The sequence below is a fragment of the Myotis lucifugus genome, unplaced genomic scaffold, assembly GCF_000147115.1.
Source record: "Myotis lucifugus unplaced genomic scaffold, Myoluc2.0 scaffold_22, whole genome shotgun sequence".
NCBI classification, from domain to species: domain Eukaryota; kingdom Metazoa; phylum Chordata; class Mammalia; order Chiroptera; family Vespertilionidae; genus Myotis; species Myotis lucifugus.
In genome coordinates, this window is record NW_005871070.1 from 6672237 (window position 1) to 6690104 (window position 17868).

The window sequence follows — 17868 nt, forward strand, 5'->3', positions numbered from 1 at the left end:
ATAAGTAGGTAAGGATTTCGTTCAAATGAAAGAAGAGAACAAAACTCTAGAAAAAGAACTAAACAAAATAGAGACAAGCAATCTACTAAATACAGAGTTTAAAACACTGGTTGTAAGGATGCTCAGTGAACTTAGGGGATGAACTAAGGGGATGAAAGGTAGATGAATTTAGTGAGAACTTCAACAAAGAAATAGGAAACATAAAAATGGACTTAGGAAACATTAAAAAGAATGAGTCAGATATGAATAATGTATTACAGGGAATCAACAGTAGAGTACATAAAGCAGTGGATCAAATCAGAGATTTGGAAGATAAGGAAGCAGAAAACACCTGATCAGAATAGCAAATAGAAACAATAATTATTTTTAAATGAAGAAAAATAAAAAACCTCTGGGACAACTTCAAGTGTACCAGCATTCTCATCATGGGAATGTCTGAAGGAGAAGAGAGAGAAAAATGAATTTAAAACTTATTTGAATAAATAATGACAGAAAACTTTCTTAACCTGCTGAAAGAAGTAGATATACAAGTCCAGGAAGCACAGATACTCCAAACAAGAGGAACCCAAAGAGGCCCACACCCAAGACACATCATAATTAAAATGCCAAAGGGTAAAGACAAAGAGAATCTTAAAAGCAGCAAGAAAAAAGCAGTCAGTTACCTATAAGGTAACTGCCAGCTGATTTCTCAGCAGAAATTTTGCAGGCCAGAGGGATTGGCAAGAAATGTTCAAAGTGATGTAAAACAAGAACCCTACAACCAAGATTACTTTACCCAGCAAACCTATTATTTAGAATTAAAGGACATATAAAGAGCTTCCCAGACCAAAAAAAAAGTGCTAAAGGGTTTCATCATCACCAAACCAGGTATTACATGAAATGTTAAAATGTCTTCTTTTTGAGGAAGAAAACAGATAAAAAATATGAATGATAAGATGGCAATAAATATGTATCTATGAACAACTGAATCTAAAAAACAAAATAAATGAACAGAACAGAAATAGACTCATAGATACAGAAAAAAAATTGATGGTTGCCACATGGGAGGAGGTATTTGGGGACTAGGTGAAAAAGGTGAAGGGATTAAGAAGTACAAATTGGCAGTTACAGAATAATCATGGGGATGTAAAATACAGCATAGGAAATATAATCAATACTATGTGTGGTGTCAGATGGGTATGAGAGTTATCCGGATGATCACTTAGTAAGTTATATAATGTCTCATCACTGGGTTGAACACCTGAAACAAAATGCTCTGACATGTCACCTGCAATTAAAAAATAGAAGAAAATAATAATAAAATAATTAATTGAAAAGAAAAAAAAACACACCTATCTTTACTAGTGAAGTAGCAGCTTCAGGTATGAATCTGCATTTATCTAGTGAGTATCTTATTACTACCTTGTTCCTGTCTCTATATATTAAACGACTCCTTTCCAAGAAAATAAACATCCACTTTTCATAACTTACAACTTAATCTTAAGAGGTCTGTCAAAAATTAAGGTGTGTTTGGTGATGTAGGAGTAGACTTAGAGTTGCCTATTTTATTTGAATTACTTTACCATAATTATATAGATCCTTGATTAGGACTGTAAGTACCCAAGGGCAGGAATCATCTGTTATTAGCTAACACGCAGAACTGACTAATAAATGTTTACTTAATGCTGATGATGGGTACAGCTGATGTAGCCAAAATCTTCAGTAAGGCTAAGGTGGCCTAGAGCAGTGCTTCTCAAATTTTAATGTGCATATGGCATAGCTGAAGAGCTTGTTGAAATGCTGGTACTGATACACTTCCAGGGTGGGGCCTGAGAGTCTGCATTTCTAACAAATGTTGGCCTGGCAACACTGCTGGTCATAGACCTCACTTTGAATAGCAAGGACTTGCAGCATAAATGTGAAATCTGCAAATATACATTTCAAAATACCAAAAAAACGTCAGGCTTTCTTCCTTAGCTTTGTGAGTGACTAATAAAGAATGGCTAATAAGCATTTGTTCATATGACAGGTGCAATAATTTAGAAATTCCTCCTGAACTATGGTCATCATTTCTTTCTCCTTGTACCCTCCCATATTTTAACCATAAAAACAAGGGAAAGATGGAATGCCACCCCCCACCCCCAAATTGGGAGATTATGATTCAGGGTCAGGGGAATATTAAAAGGAAAGGGGAAAGGAAGGCTAAAGCTCAACCCTTCCATCTCAGTGGGCTTTGGGAATAAGGAGGAAATAAAGGCAAGAAACGTATGGGCTCAGATGTGTCTCCTCACATCCCTTGGACTAAGACCTACTGAAAAGGCCTATGAGACAGGTTGAAGGGAAAGCCAAAAGTGCAAGGATGTCAGCACCATTTCCGCTAGGAAGTCTGGGAAGAGATCACCTTAATCAGTGTCCTCACAATAGCCTGGGGTGGGAGTGTTGCAGTCAGAGAGAGATCTTTGATCAGGACTCCCTTTTCTACCAGGTTCTTTCATCCCTCTCTGCCCCACCCCCACCCCCCACCATGAGATTTCTGGGAGTTCAGCTGGTGAACTTGGCAGAGGCATTACACAATGACCTCCAAGGAGGGAGAGGGGGGAGGAATTCTGGAGCCAGACCTTAGAGAGTTGGCAGAACCAGTGAGGGTTGAGATGAGGCTTTAGTCAGGAAATACCTCCTGACCAAGCCAAGAGATAATGCAGCATTATGTGGGATGCAACCTCATAATATCCAGGGCAAGACCCATTTCCATAAGTCCATCCAGCCTGCACTCATGGACCACATTAATACAGGGGACCTTATTTGCATCCCAGAATCACAAGGTCATATAAGCCCCCTATATGTTTGTTTGTTTTTTATAATATGATAGGAAATCTGAAAAACAGCATTTATCCCAAGAGTTTTTCTTTAAAGAGAATGTTAATTTATGAGGGGAGAATATAACAAGCACTGGGTTTAAGAGCCTGAACACTGATCTTAAAGCAAGCTTTTTTTTTCTTTTCTTGCTTTACCAGAAAAGCATGTGTCTTATAAAAATTATCAGTCAGTAAGAGAGAAGGACCTGGAGATTATTACGCTAAGTGAAATAAGCCAGTTAGAGAAAGACAAATATCACATGGTCTCACTTATATGTGGAATCTAATGAATAAAATAAACTGACAAACAAAATAGGTCCAGAGGTATGGATGCATGGAACAGAATAACAGATTTCAGTGTGTGTGTGTGGCAGGGGGGTTGGTGGTGGAGGGGGGACAGGAAGAGATTTAACCAAAGAACATATATGCATATATGCATTGTTCATGGACACAGACAATTAGTATGGGGAAGGCCTGGGGTGGGGTGAGGGTTGGGTAGAGGGGGACAAAAAGGGAGAAAATGAGAGACATCTGTAATACCGTCAACAATTTTTTAAAAAGCCTGGTTCATTTTCCACACATGGATGATAAAAAAGAAACTTTGATTATGACTAAACAATTCAAGGGCAAAGGATGAATTTATTTTTCCATCCCTAGTGCTTACCATAGTACCTGGAGAAAAATGATCACTGAACATAGATAATGAAACCAAAATCCTTTAGTAGGGTAAGAGTGACTTCAGAGGAGCCAGTATGTGAAAGAGATGGTAGTACCTCATTCCCAAATGCCAATACCACAGCAACAAGTGCACCATTGACAGGCTCCTTCACTCATTCTGAAGGTGAGATTTCGCCTTCAGTATATGATAACGGCACATTTGCTTACTTAGAATGGTTAAATGCAATAGATTCTCAGTCTGAGTTGCCTTCCCATTCCTTTCACATCCTCCTCTTTTCTCTAGTGAAAATTAAAGATTTAAAAATAGATTTTAAACAAAATAGATTTTAAATGAAAAATATACACAGGATGATAAAATGTTCAGAACAATAGAGAATTGTTCACTGTCTCTTTTCCATGTCTTTATATCCATTTAGCTGTTCCCTCCTATTAGTCTCCTTACAGAACAAAAGCCATTTCTTCCAATTAAATGCACTTCAGGCTCCTTCTCAGATAGTCTACACTGGAAACCTGCAAATGGGGAATAAGCGAAACACAGATCCTGTCCTCATTCTTTTCCACTTGAGTCTATCTACATCCTAGCTGAGAATATGTAGGCTTGAGTTTGTTGGATACAGTAAATGCTTTGGTTCCATGATTTTGTTTCACTAGAGTAGAATCAGCACCGGTGTTTTCCAAACAACAAATTCTCATAAGGTCCAAATACAAAAGACAAGACCATTTTTTAAAGCATTTGTGCCTGATTTCAGATTCTTGGCCATGCATTCATTCACAGCTTAGAAAAGACCTGACAGTTTTTCAAATGTAGTGAAATAAAATATATAACTTTATAGCAAATCAGCAATTAATTACTAGAATTTCTTTGTTGGTTCTTTTGAAACCTTCTGAAATGACTACAACTTCATGTGCTAATTATATCAGGAAAATTCTTACATAAGAGTGATTTGCTTTCTTATGTTTACATTACCTGCAAAGGTATGCTAAGTGTTTCTCAAGTGACTTTATAAAAGACAATGTCTTCCAGGAAAAGTGACAGCTACTATAAAAAGCAGCAAAAAAGATCATAGATGAGTGAATGTATCAAGGGTATCATGAAACTAGTTAACAGTTCTACTGTATATCCCTTTGAAGAATATGCCGATTCTACCAGCTGAATTCCAACTAGGTTCTTTTCTTGAATTTCTGGTGACTCTAGGATCTCTTTTAAGAAGGGAGAAAGAGGAGATTGAAATTGTGGCAATAGCTCAGAACCTTATAAGGGATATGACAATGGGAACTAGTCTTTTGGAGGGATTTTTCTCATAAAATTTCTTTGTAATTGTGCTTGGGTTTATGTCAACTCATTCACTCAAATATATAATCTCCTTCATGTTAAAATGTCTCAAAACATACCTTTCAGTACTCTATGAATATGTTATGTTCTCTACGAAATTGTACAATGCAAACTCATCTTTACTCTATGAAAGTGTTATAAAGCAGACACATCACCAAAAAAAATGTATTCTTTTGCATACTTTTCCTTTAAATTGCCATGTACCTGAAGGGCTCACAATAAAAGAGTTGGACATTCTCTTGTGGGTATAATATTCCCATTTTAGAAGGTTTAAAAGCTTAATCATGTTATGAGGAAAAAATACTTTAACTCAAAGTCAGTTTTTGTTAGACAAACATAAAATTATAATGTATTTATTCCATCATCTGAGAATCTAATAGAGACCAGGACAAGGCTATGGAAAAATCAGTGTGTAAATTTTCTAGTGTTCATTTCTAAGGATGGGTCAACTACTATGGGTAATTGCCAAAAGTATTTCCCAACATATTGTCTACCATTTTCTCTACCTTTTCAAGGTTAAAAAAATTCTAGGTCCTTTCACCACAGAAATAAAATATTAACAAGCTTATTTAGTATCATTTTTCTGCATATTGGATAGCAATATATTATTTGTGAGGCTGGTATAGTTTAAGAAATAATCCTTTATCTAAACCCCAATGGGAGCTATGTGTGACTAGCTAAGTATTTGAATACATAAATGCATTCAGCCTTTGGTATTTAAAGTGAGCATCATTAACTGAACATTTCAACTTAAACTTTGCTTAAAAGATAAAGTTTCACCCAAGTGAAATCAATGGGAGATGTGTGTGAATATATGAGGTTTCAGCTTGGCCCACTAAGGAATTTTCACTAAAGCAGACAATCAAATGAAGAAATAATCAAAATAGAGCAATTATTGGTTAAAGAAGGGATAATACTAAAAAGTCCTGGCAGGTTTTTTTTTAACCTAAAGCCCAGTAATACATATTTTGGAACATTTAATGATGTGTCTTTTGTATGCTTACTGGTTCATTTCACACCAACACATCCAAAAACACAAGACCGGTTCCTGAAATACCAGCTTGTCTATACTGGGACTTCTATCAAATGATCCAATTTTCCTAGCTTCTTTAGCATATTGATTCTTTCCTCAAATATTCACTAAGTAGTCACTGTTCACAGTATTTGCTCAAGGAAGTTTGCCTCTGGTTTTCAAAAACGACACTAAAGGAAGTGGTAACAAAATCTTGTAAAAATATAGTTTAATAATTTTACTGAAGTGAAATACTAATAATAGATCAGAATTTCCCGTCATTCTCTATTCCATGTGGCATGAAAGCACAGAAGGGAGATACAATAGTGGCACCTTGCTCAATCATCATATCATTAAAGAATAAAATTTAGCTTTCCAGACGTGGACTCGGATATGCACAGTTGCATGTAAAATCCCTTTCCACTCTAAACATATTAAAGTGTGGACACTAATTTATTATTTTGAATGAAAATTCATGAGCGACTTCCTCATGAGAAAAACAGGCTGCCTTTGCCATTAATAAATAAAAAGGAATATGGAGTTCTCTCTAGCAGTAATTTTGTCAGTTCTCATATATACCCACATACATGTGAAAATGTCTAAGAAAAATCAAATCAATCCTACAAATGTGTTAATGACTGGCCCCACTTTCTAATGAATCCATGGACCATCTGTTCATAAACATTTGTTATTGAAATAAAAGTCATGAATCAAAAAAAATTCTAACCTCCAAGACTAGCCATAAAATTAGAAATAACAATGTTGATTCCTGAATGTATTTAGAGGATTCTGTTAGGCTGTCAGGGAGTCAAACCCTTGTCTAAATGTTCAGCTAATAAGCTGGATTAAGTTCTAGCCAAAGAGCTGGAAACCTTCTGAAGAATTGAAAATAGGTAGTGATTCTAACACAAATGGAAAAACTGTACTTCAGAAGACAAACGAGAGCTATGTTTGAAAACAAAACAAAACATAAACCCTTCCATGTCATTGTAGATGTTCAAGGTGACTGGGTCCAGACTTGCTCTTGATGCACTAGTGCGGGTTGGGCAGCTCACCCTTTGTAAAAGGACTACCCACCTGAGTCCCACTGGATTTCAAAGATTTAATAGGCAATAGAGAATCTTTACCCTCAGGGTTAGGACAGAAGGTAAATAACCTGGAAATAATTCCTGCTGCCCAACCCCTAACAAAACCCTGGTAACAGAATTAATATGGAGACCTCTCCCCCAAGATGACTTTGTCTGTTTCATCCATCAATGCTGACCCTGCCCAGAGAGCACTATGCTCAAACTCTAAGGTTTTATTACTTGTAGAAATGCTCTTACTGAATTATGTTTTAACATCCCTTCTGCAGCCTACATAAAATAATGCCTTGGGAATTGGGTTTGTCTTGTAGAGATATGCTATCACAAATGCCGGTCTTCTCTTTAAAGAACTACAAGAGAAATTCCTCTCAGGACTCAATGGCATTAGAAGCTGACCTCCCACCAATATGTATGACTTTAATCTTGGGTGTGGAAAGTTTAGAGCCAAAGATAGTGTTCTTGAGGATATGCATAGAATATGGGTTGCTTTCTTACATATATTTTACTCTTGCCTAACTTCAGTCATAATTTATTCCATTTTATCATAAACATTTTTATAATTTGATTCAAATCATTTGCAAATGAGATGGGGAAATTAATAATAGATTTTAAAGAAAAGTAAGCTCTGTACATTAAAATGAGGTAGACTAGATTTGTCTTGGGTACCCTTCCTGATTTTAAGCTGTATTACAAAGTTATAGTAATTAAAACAGTATGGCATAAATACAGAAACATAAGTCAATGGAATAGAATAGAGAGACCAGAAATAAACTCATGCATATATGGTCAATTAATTTATGACAAAGGAGCCAAGAATATACAGTGGGAAAGGATAGTCTCTTCAATAACTGGTGTTGGAAAATTGGACAGACACATGTGAAACAATAAAACTTGATGACGCTCTTATACCATAAAAAGATCAACTCAAAATTGATTAAAGAATTGAACAGAGGACTTGAAACTGTAAAATTCTAGAAGAAAACATAGGCAGTAAGCTCCTCGACATAGGTCTTGGTGATGATTTTTTTAAACTAACACCAAAAACAAAAGCAGCAAAAGTAATTAAGTGGGACTTCATTATACTAAATGCTTCTGCATAGCAAAGGAAACCATCAAGAAAATGAAAAAAAGCCTACTAGATGAAAGAAAATATGTGCAAATCATATATCTGATAAGGAGCTAATATCCAAAATATCTAAAGAATTTATATAGCAGAAAAACAAATGTTTCCACTTAAAAATGTGCAGAAGATCTAAATAGAGATTTTTCCAAAGAAGACATACATATAGCCAATAGGTACATGAAAAGATGCTCAATGTCACAGATCATCAGGGAGATGCAAATCAAAACCACAATGAAATATCACTTCACACCTGTTAGAATAATTTTATCAAAAGGACTAGAAACAACAAGTGTTGGTGAGGATGTAGAGAAAAGGAAACCATGTCCAATGTTGGTGGGGATATAAATTCATGCAGCGACTATAGAAAACAGTATAGAGGTTCCTCAAAAAATTTAAAAAAGAACTGCCATTTGATTCAGCAATTTCACATTGGGGTATTTATCTGAAGGAAACGAAAACACTAACTTGAAATGATATATGCACCCCCATGTTCATCTACACTAATAAAAGACAAACATGCAAATTGACTGTATCTTCGCTATGCCTTAAGCCACGCCCACCAGCCAATCAGAGAGACTATATGCAAGTTAACCCAACCAAGCTATTCCCATTTTATAGACTAAAACATTGTACATTGGGGAGGTGAAGTGTTCCAATTACACAGCTAACAAGTAGCAGAGTGCCAACTTCATTTCCAGTCTTTAATTTTTAATCTCTCTCTTCCTTTAAGAAGTTAGACTACAGTGAGTGCATGACTATCCCTAAAGACAAATGTTATTTTTGTAGTTGGAAGCAATCTGGGCAGACCTAATATTGTTTATTAGAGATCAGAAGCTTTTACCTGCAGCTACAAGATAGCAAATAATAGTCAACTGTAGTCCTTAAGTCCTGCCAGTCAAGATACCACCTGAGATTCTCAATGATGCAGTGTTTTATTTTGGAAGACTTATGTAATACTGCAGGAAAGATTCTAACTGAAATAAAAAAGTTCTGATTAGCCAGACTTTTAAAAACAAACTAACATTCTTTACTTCTTTATTTTTAAATATTTTTATTCAAAATTTATATGCCTCTTTTACATCAACTGCACTTTCTTCTTTTTACCTTCACCCATTTCTTCACCCCTCCAACCCCCACCTCTGGCAACCATCAATCTGTTTCTCTGTATTTATCAGTTTACTTTTTGTTGATAGCGATTTCATTGAAACTATAGATTTCTTTGGATAATATGAACATTTTAACAATATTAAACCTTCTAATCCATGAGCATGGAATACTTTCCATTTATTTGTGATTTCTTCAATTTATTTCATTAATGCCTTGTAGTTTTCAATATACCGGTCTTTCGCCTCTTTGGGTAAATTTATTCCTAGTTATTTTATTCTTTATGATGCAATTGTTAATGAGATTATTTTCTTTATTTTTTCTGATAGCTCACTAATAGTGTATAAAAACACAACATTTTTGTTTATTTATTTTGTATTTTGCAACATCAGTGAATTTGCTTATTCTAAAAGTTTTTTTTAATGAAGTCTTTAGGGTTTTCGATATATATTACCATGTCATCTGAAAATAGTGCCAGTTTTATTTTTTATTTTCCAATTTAGATGCCTTTTATTTCCTTTTCTTCACCAACTGCTTGGCTAGAACTTTCTATACTGTATTGAATAGAAGTGGCAAGAGTGAGCATCTTGTCTTATTCCTGATGTTGGAGAGAAAGCTTTTAGCCTTTCACCATTGAGTGTGATGTTAGCTATGGGCTTATTATATGGCCATTATTATGTTGAGGGATGTTCCCTCTGCAACCACTTGTTGAAACTTTTTATCATAAATGGATTTTGAAGTTTGTCAAATGCTTTTTCTGCATCTATTGATATGATCATATAATTTCTATCCTTAATTTTGTTAATATCATGCATCAAATTGACTGATTTATGAATGTTGAACCATCCTTACATCCCTGAAATAAATTCCACTTGATCATGGTATATGAATCTTTTAATATACTAGAGGCCCGATGCATGGAATTCATGCAAGGGGCTTGGCCCTCACAGCCGTAGTAGTTTGCCTTGGTTCTCGCAGCCCTGGCTTCATCCGGAAGGTTGTCCAGTCCAATTAGCATATTATGCTTTTATTGTTATAGATTATAGAATTTTATTTGCTAACTAGAGGCCCGGTGCACGAATTCATACACCGGTGGGGACCCTCAGCCTGGCCTGCACTCTCTCGCAATCCGAGACCCCTTGGGAAATGTTAGACTGCCATTTTCAGCCCGATCCCATTAGGCCAGGCTGAGGGACCCCACCGGTGCATGAATCCATGCACCAGGCCTCTACTATGCATATAAGTTCTTTGGTTAATCTCTCCCTGTCCTCCCCTTCCCCCTTTCTCTCTGAGATTCATTAATCTGTTCCATGTTTTTATGTCTGTGCACTGAGCATCTGCCCCCTGGTGGTCAATGCGCATCATAGCTACTGGTCGAATGGTAGAAGGTCACTTAGGCTTTTATATATAGATAGATACTAGAGGCCTGGTGCACAAAATTCATGCACTGGAGGGGGACCCTCAGCCCAGCCTGCACCCTCTTGCAGTCTGGGACCCCTCGGGGGATGTCCGTCTGTCTGCTAGGCCCACTCCCCTAAGCCGGCAGGTGGACATCCCTCTCACAATCCGGGAGCCCTCACTCCTTACCACCTGCTTGCTGCTCCTTACCGCTCAGCTTGCTGTTCCTTAGCGCTGCCACACTCGCCAGCCATGAGCCCAGCTTCTGGCTGAGCAGCGCTGTGGGAGTGCACTGACCATCAGGGGGCAGCTCCTGCATTGAGCGTCTGCCCCCTGGTGGTCACTGCATGTCATAGCAACTGGTCGTTCTGCTGGTTGTTCTGCCGTTCAGTTGATTTGCATATTAGGCTTTTATTATATAGGATTTTGTTGAAGATTTTGCATGTATGTTCATTAGGGATATTAGCCTGTACTTTTCTCTTCTTTTAGCATCCTTGTCTGGTTTTGGTGTCAGGGTAATGCTGGCTTCATAAAATAAGTTTGAAAGAATTCCCTCCTGTCCTATTTTTTGGAAGAGCTTGAAAGGGTTGGTATTAATTCTTCACTGGTAAAATTCACTAGTGAAGCCATCTGGTCCTAGACTTATTTGTTGGAAGGTTTTTGATTACTGATTCAATATCCCTACTAGTAATCAATCTGTTCAGATTTTCTACTTTTCTTTAAACATTCTTAAAGATAATTTTATGTCTACTTGAGAGGGGTGAAGAGACTACCAAAAGGTAAGCTCCTACCTCTCTGAGCCTCTGCTACCCATAGTCACCATACTGCCCTTGTTGCTGGTTGAGAAGCCCAAAACATTGGAGATCTGCTTCCTGGGCATTTCCACTCAGATGTTCCACAGACCATTAAAAGAACGACAAGTAGCTTCTTTCCCCCTTCAGCTCCTCGCCTGAATTCCTCATCTCAGTGAGTGACAAGTCCATCTGCCAGAGTGTATGAGCCTGAAACATTATTAAATACTGGTGACCAAGTCTTATCAGTTCAACTTCCTTCTTCCCATTTCCATTGCTGCTATCTTAGCTCGGGTCCTATTTCTCACTTGGATGACTAGAATAGCCTATTAAAGAAGCACTGTGTAGTCTTGTTCTTGCCAAGCTATTCTCCACACTGATGCCAGAATATTGTTTAAAAACTGCCAATCTAGTCATGCTGGGTATCCTTTAGTGGTTCCAGCTGTTTGTACACCCTGCCTCCTCTGTGAGAAACATTCTTATTGTCACTTCTGACCCTGAGCCAGTCTCAGTGAGACTTTTCCTGGAAGGCTTTCCTGATTTACATACATCTGTCACCCTCTGTCTCCCATTGTCTCTACATCACAATGCCTACTTCAGCCAGCACTTAATAGTATAAATCAATAAATATTAGATGTTGAATGACACCAAAGTCAGTTGAATCCAAAGCCTCCTCTATTCTTTCTCCTCCATGAACCAGAAAATGCAGTATCATTCCCCTCATCCAATGTTTATTGATTTTTTTTCAGGCTTTAGTTTCTAATTCAGTCTCCACATTCTCCATTAATTTATTTTAAAAATTTTCTTACTTTTCAACTACACTTGACATATAATTATTAGTTTCAGGTATATAACCCAGTGATTGGACATTATATAACGTATTAATTAATTACCTCGATAAATCTAACACCATACATAGTTGTTACAATATTATTGACTATATTCCCTATGCTATACTTTATATCCCTTCCATGACTATCTGTATCCTTCTCCATTCATTTCCAACCTAAAATCTTTAAGACGAAAGCAGTGTTTCTCAAACTGCATCTGAATCACCTGAATGACTTGTTAAATGACGTTGGACCCCATACATTCCAATTTAGTAGATCTGGAGTGGGGCCCAGAATTGGCACTTCTAACAAATTCACAGGAGATATTGATGCTGCTGGTCCAGAAACTATATTTTGAAAACCACTAGAGCAATGGCTCACAGCTGGAAGTAAGCATTAGGACATAATCATATCTTGGCCCACTCTACCTACTGAATCCGAATTTTCATTGGGTGGGGGTAGACAGGCATTTTTTCAGCTTAAAAGCTCCACAGGTGACCCTGATGCACTATCCTGGTTAAGAACCATGAATTCAATGATTAACTCCAGGATCTGGGCTTCCCCTTCTCCCCAAGCCTTATTTTTCACACCCCCTCCAACTTTCAACCCTGCTCTCCAGTCATATGGAAAAGCAGGCAGTCTGATGATTCCAGACCTCTGCTCTCTCTCTCTGAGCCCGGGATTAGTTTTAGTTATTCATTCATGCATCTATTCATTCACTGAGCCCTAGCATTTGCCAGGCACTGCACCAGGTTCAGAGCAGTGTGGTAAACACAAAAGACATAGCTCTATCTAATGGAGCCCACCCCATTGCTCTGAGCTCCCCATCTCTCTCATTGCTTTCCCTTCTCTCTTATTGCACAGACAAATACTGGCTTAACATGCACTGCACTGTCTTGCTAGACTGTAAATTTCATGAAAGCAGAGGCTGTGGTCTGTCTTTGTAGATGCTCAATAAACGTTTATTCATATTAAACTGAAAAGCTCTGCCCCTGACCTTGCCCTCTTTCAAAATTCATCTCCAGAGTCCTCTGTCTGTGATGTCTTTCCTGACCTGCTCTGACTCACTCCCACCAGTCAGAACAGCTCTGCCTTCCATGAGCCCCACCCTTAACCTCATGCAGATTTTAACTCAGCATTTGTCATCTTTTATTCCATATTGTTTACAGAACTGGCTCCTCCTACCAAACTCTGGGCCTCTCAAAGTCAGGGACCATTTTATTTTGCCTTTTAATTTCTGTACTTCATATAGCAGGTACATATAATACTATTTGCCAAATCAATGATGAAGTCAATTTTGTTTTCACTGAAGCCTACTTTGCTAAGTTTTGCCCAAACTTCCTTGTGGCTTTAATAAATATTCTTAAGATTCTTCACAGTTCTCCATAGTAGAAGAGACCATAATTTAAATTTCATAAAGTATAGAATATGCACAACATGGAATTTAAGGGGAAAATGTTTATCAATGGTCTGAATAAAGTCCTTCAGAGAGAGAGCAAAGCATGACTTATGGATTGCCCACTGCATTCTGACCCAGGTTTCTGAGTTGAGGTCTTAGCTCCATCTTACACCATCATCCTGGACAAGCCAGTCTCCCAGCCTTTTTGCTTACCAGTTCCATCATTTATAAGCTGAATAAAAGACATGGTTTGTAATCTAAGTCTTGCCAGCAGGTAGGATGCCAATTAATGAATTCAACAGAATCTTTGAAATTTATGTAAAAAATGAATTTTTTGCAGTAGAAAGAAGTGTTGGAAAAAAAGAGGGTTATACTTTACAAAATCTATAAAACGTAGGTGTTCTTAACAAACTCTGCTCAGGGCATCATGCCATGAACATAGTAGGTCTTCAATGAATATTTATGGAATGAAAGAAAACAACCCATCTATAAATGCTTTCATTTAAATTGGCGGGAATCAAAAAGCACCAACCTGCTCTCAGAGGAAAACTTGTTGGGTGACTCAGACATTGCATATCCCCCAGGAAGCCACAGTTTCCCACTTCGCAATGCTGGAGCCAGTGCCAAATGTCCCCCACAGGCAAACACTCTCTGTGACTAAAGCTTACATAGCCTCACAAGCATTCGGGGAAATCTTACAGCCAAACCTATTCATGGCTGCTAAACACACGTTCATAGTTGTGCACCTTGGTACACACCTGTCTGTCAAGCCAGAGTGGTAATTTCATTTCTAAATGATATTTTGGTTGTGTAAAATTCTTAGAAATTTAATATCATTATTCGATCTAGAATTTGAGTCCTCCGTTGGGTAGTCTAGTGCATTTTTCAACTACATGCTCTTTTTAGCATGGGTGTAGACATGGGAAGGAAATAAAAAAATATATGAATTGTACCACCAACTTAATTTTCTCTTCAGTAGATTGGAGATCTGCATATGGAATGAAGACCCTAGAAAGCCCACACTATTCCCACAATTGCTTATCAGAAACAATGATCAGTCTATGCAACAAAAGAAAAAGTTAATGAAGTTTGTGTGTCATGGAGCAGATAATTTTACAAGGCAATGTTCTTAAGGTTTCAGAATTAAGGATTTGACTGTGGGAGCAAAGAGTCTTGGGGGCAGAACAACCCAGATAACCTCACCCACATGCATTTCTCACACAATGCTTTTCTGTGTGTAAACAGAAAGTAGAAAATAGTATATGGTTTTTGTCCTTAGTATTAAATAGCTGCTTTTTCTTCAGCACACTCTTAAATTTCTGCACAATGCACAGCCTTCAGTACCCCAAGGAGCATAAACAAAAGATATCAGGCAAGTTCACCTACTCCCACGTCCCTGAACAATGCTTGTTGTTAACTAAGCAATTCCCCGGGCAGATTTATGATTTGTGGAGCCCAGAGTAAGTACTCAGGTTGGGTCCTTGGAATCTGAGGTCAGAAGCACGTGGTGCCCGTTCAGTCTCCAGGGCTTTAGAAAACATGAAAATGTGACCTAAAGTTTGTGCTTGCGTGTACACCAGAGATCACTTAGGCATTTAGGGAAATTAAAGCACATTGAGGCTTCAAAACAGCTTATTGTTTATGTTCCAAGTTTTAACCTTTTCTTTCTTATTTGCTTCTATGCTTTTCTTCTTGTGAATAAATGTCTACTGAATTAAATGCGTAATCAAATATATATGTAACATGTCTATGGATAAAAGAAATCCTGACAGAGCAACAAAATATATAGAAAAGTAAATTTAAAAATGTATTTCTCAATTCTTAAACAGAATTATGATTTTGATCCTTTTTCTGTATTCTTAGATGCTGGATCATAGCACAAGACAGAATCTGTAGTCTGCATACTTAATTTATCCCAAAAATTTATATGGGGATGTAAAGTCCAATAAAAACTATACGTACTTAAAAGATAACTGCAAACAAGTATCTAAAAAGATTTCTTTTCCACCTGCCTTTCAGGAAATATTTTAGCTGGAGTTACACCTCATAGGGTAATAAGATGCTCTTAATATGTAACAGACTTTGGAGAACAGTGCCTCTCCTTAGTTGTCTGGCTCAAGTATAAAAGTAAAATAGGTTACTGTTTCCATTTTTATGAGTATAATTATTATCAAGTCATTAAAACTATGAAATAATTAAATTTCATTACTACTCTTTTACTGTTTAATTTTTACCTACTAAATATTAGCATTAAGCTAGAAGAGACAAAAAAGAAAAAAAAATATATATATATATACAATGTTTGCATAACTTTAGAGCCATTGGAAATATATGAATGCATGATAATTATTTAGAAGATGGGTAGTTAATATAATGTAAATACAGCCATATGTCTCAGGCCAAATAAAACTGCCCATGGGTTACTGATGTTGCTGGGTCCTTTCACTCACCCTAGACCCGTGATTGGCAAACTGCGGCTCACGAGCCACATGCGGCTCTTTGGCCCCTTGAGTGTGGCTCTTCCTAACCTTAGGAGTACCCTAATTAAGTTAATAACAATGTACCTACCTATATAGTTTAAGTTTAAAAAATTTGGCTCTCAAAAGAAATTTCAATCGTTGTACTGTTGATATTTGGCTCTGTTGACTAATGAGTTTGCTGACCACTGCCCTAGACAATTCAGATGCTAGTCTATTCTTCCAGTTGACTTTACAATGAAGCAAACCGGCCAGCCATGGTCTCTAAACAGTTATTAAATATCTACATTTTTCAGGAAAATTATGTTCTACAAAGGTTCTGGTGTTTAAAAGATCCATAGACAAGCTTTAAAAGAATGGTTACGCCTAAAAAGGGGGAAATACACTGAAAAATAAATTTATACAGAAAAACCACCAATACTATATGCACGATATAGTCACACAAAGACTGGTAAAATCACAAGGCTGTTTTTCAATAAATCATAACAAAGTGAGGAAGTTCTGGGTTAGGTGACAGAGGCTGGTAAAATCCACAGTCTTCAATTCTATGGATGTTGACTTAATGCAGACTCATCACTATTATGAAAAAATAATTGGAGTTTATCTTTTTTAGATCCCAAGCCATTTCTATATAGAAAGGGAAACATCTCTCAAGGCACGAATGAAAAAGAACATAAATGCCTACCTACTCTAGTGAGCTGCTTCTTATCTGTTACCGAGGGAGGAAATGCCTGCCTCACGCCTACCAGTGCAAAATCACCGAAAAAGTGGAGATTATGAGGATAAAACAACACAAAGAGTAGTTCCCTACCCTGTGCCGCCCACTGCATGAACTTTTGACATATCAGCAAACTCTTCCTTTCTCTTGCTGCCGCTGGTGTACTGCTCGCTGTACAGCTTGAGGGACATCTGCTCAACAGCATCTCTTTGTGCTTCCAGGTAGCATAGCTGAACCTCGGCCTAGAGAGAGAAACAAAGAGGAATTGCTGTTTTAATCCAGAAAGAATGCATTTCAAGTGAGGTGTAACAACTCAAAGAATGCGAATTGTTCATATCATTATACTGCTCCTTTTCAGGTTGGATTTAATGGGATCAGCTGGGCATATTCCAGAATTATATTTTAGCTCTGAACCTTATAAGTTCCTCCTTAAAGTAGAGCCTGAATAAATGAACTCTCAGAAGACTTGGTAAATATCACAAAATATCCCTGAGATCATAATACTGTATGATGAGACTTTACATAAAAATTCTGTGAAATTCCTTAAGAATATTCTTCCTCATATTGCCACATATGTAACATTTATTTTTTAAAGACCCCCCTCTAACCCATACATTTGCATGGACACATATTCTGAATGCTTCTCATTATCTTTCCTGAGGAGAATAAAAAAGCCTAGTACTAATTCTAATACCTCTTCAATAATGATAACAGACTTCCTTTATTACATTTTTTGTTCTCTGTATTATTGTCTTAATAATTTTAAAATAGAGGGAATGGTGGTTTTGCCTATGTGCAGGTTTGAACTGTTAAATCTTTCATAGTTATGTGGGCTCACTGTAGTAAGAAGAGGTAGTAAGTTCACCATGCTGTTTTCTATCAAACTGAGGACAAAAGAATGCTGAATAATATTTGGCATGAAAATGTATTAAATAGATGCTTTATTTATTACAGCTGTTGTGATCTCTGTGGCTGCAGGGTTCCCTAGTACACCAGATGAGTCCAGGAATTAAGTGTTCTCGGTGGCATGCTTGCCCCTGCATGCATGCATGGCAAAAGGGGGAGGCAATGCTGAGTTCATGTGCT

General features: G+C 37.2%; 1 protein-coding gene across 1 annotated transcript in view; it reads right to left on the minus strand.

Moving 5' to 3' along the window:
- The window catches only part of AKAP6 (A-kinase anchoring protein 6), a 373936-nt gene that overhangs the window by 119683 nt on the left and 236385 nt on the right, over positions 1 to 17868 (minus strand). Inside the window, 1 exon segment of the mRNA XM_023751526.1 lies at positions 16876 to 17024. Within this exon segment, the coding sequence (XP_023607294.1) occupies positions 16876 to 17024 (149 nt within the window).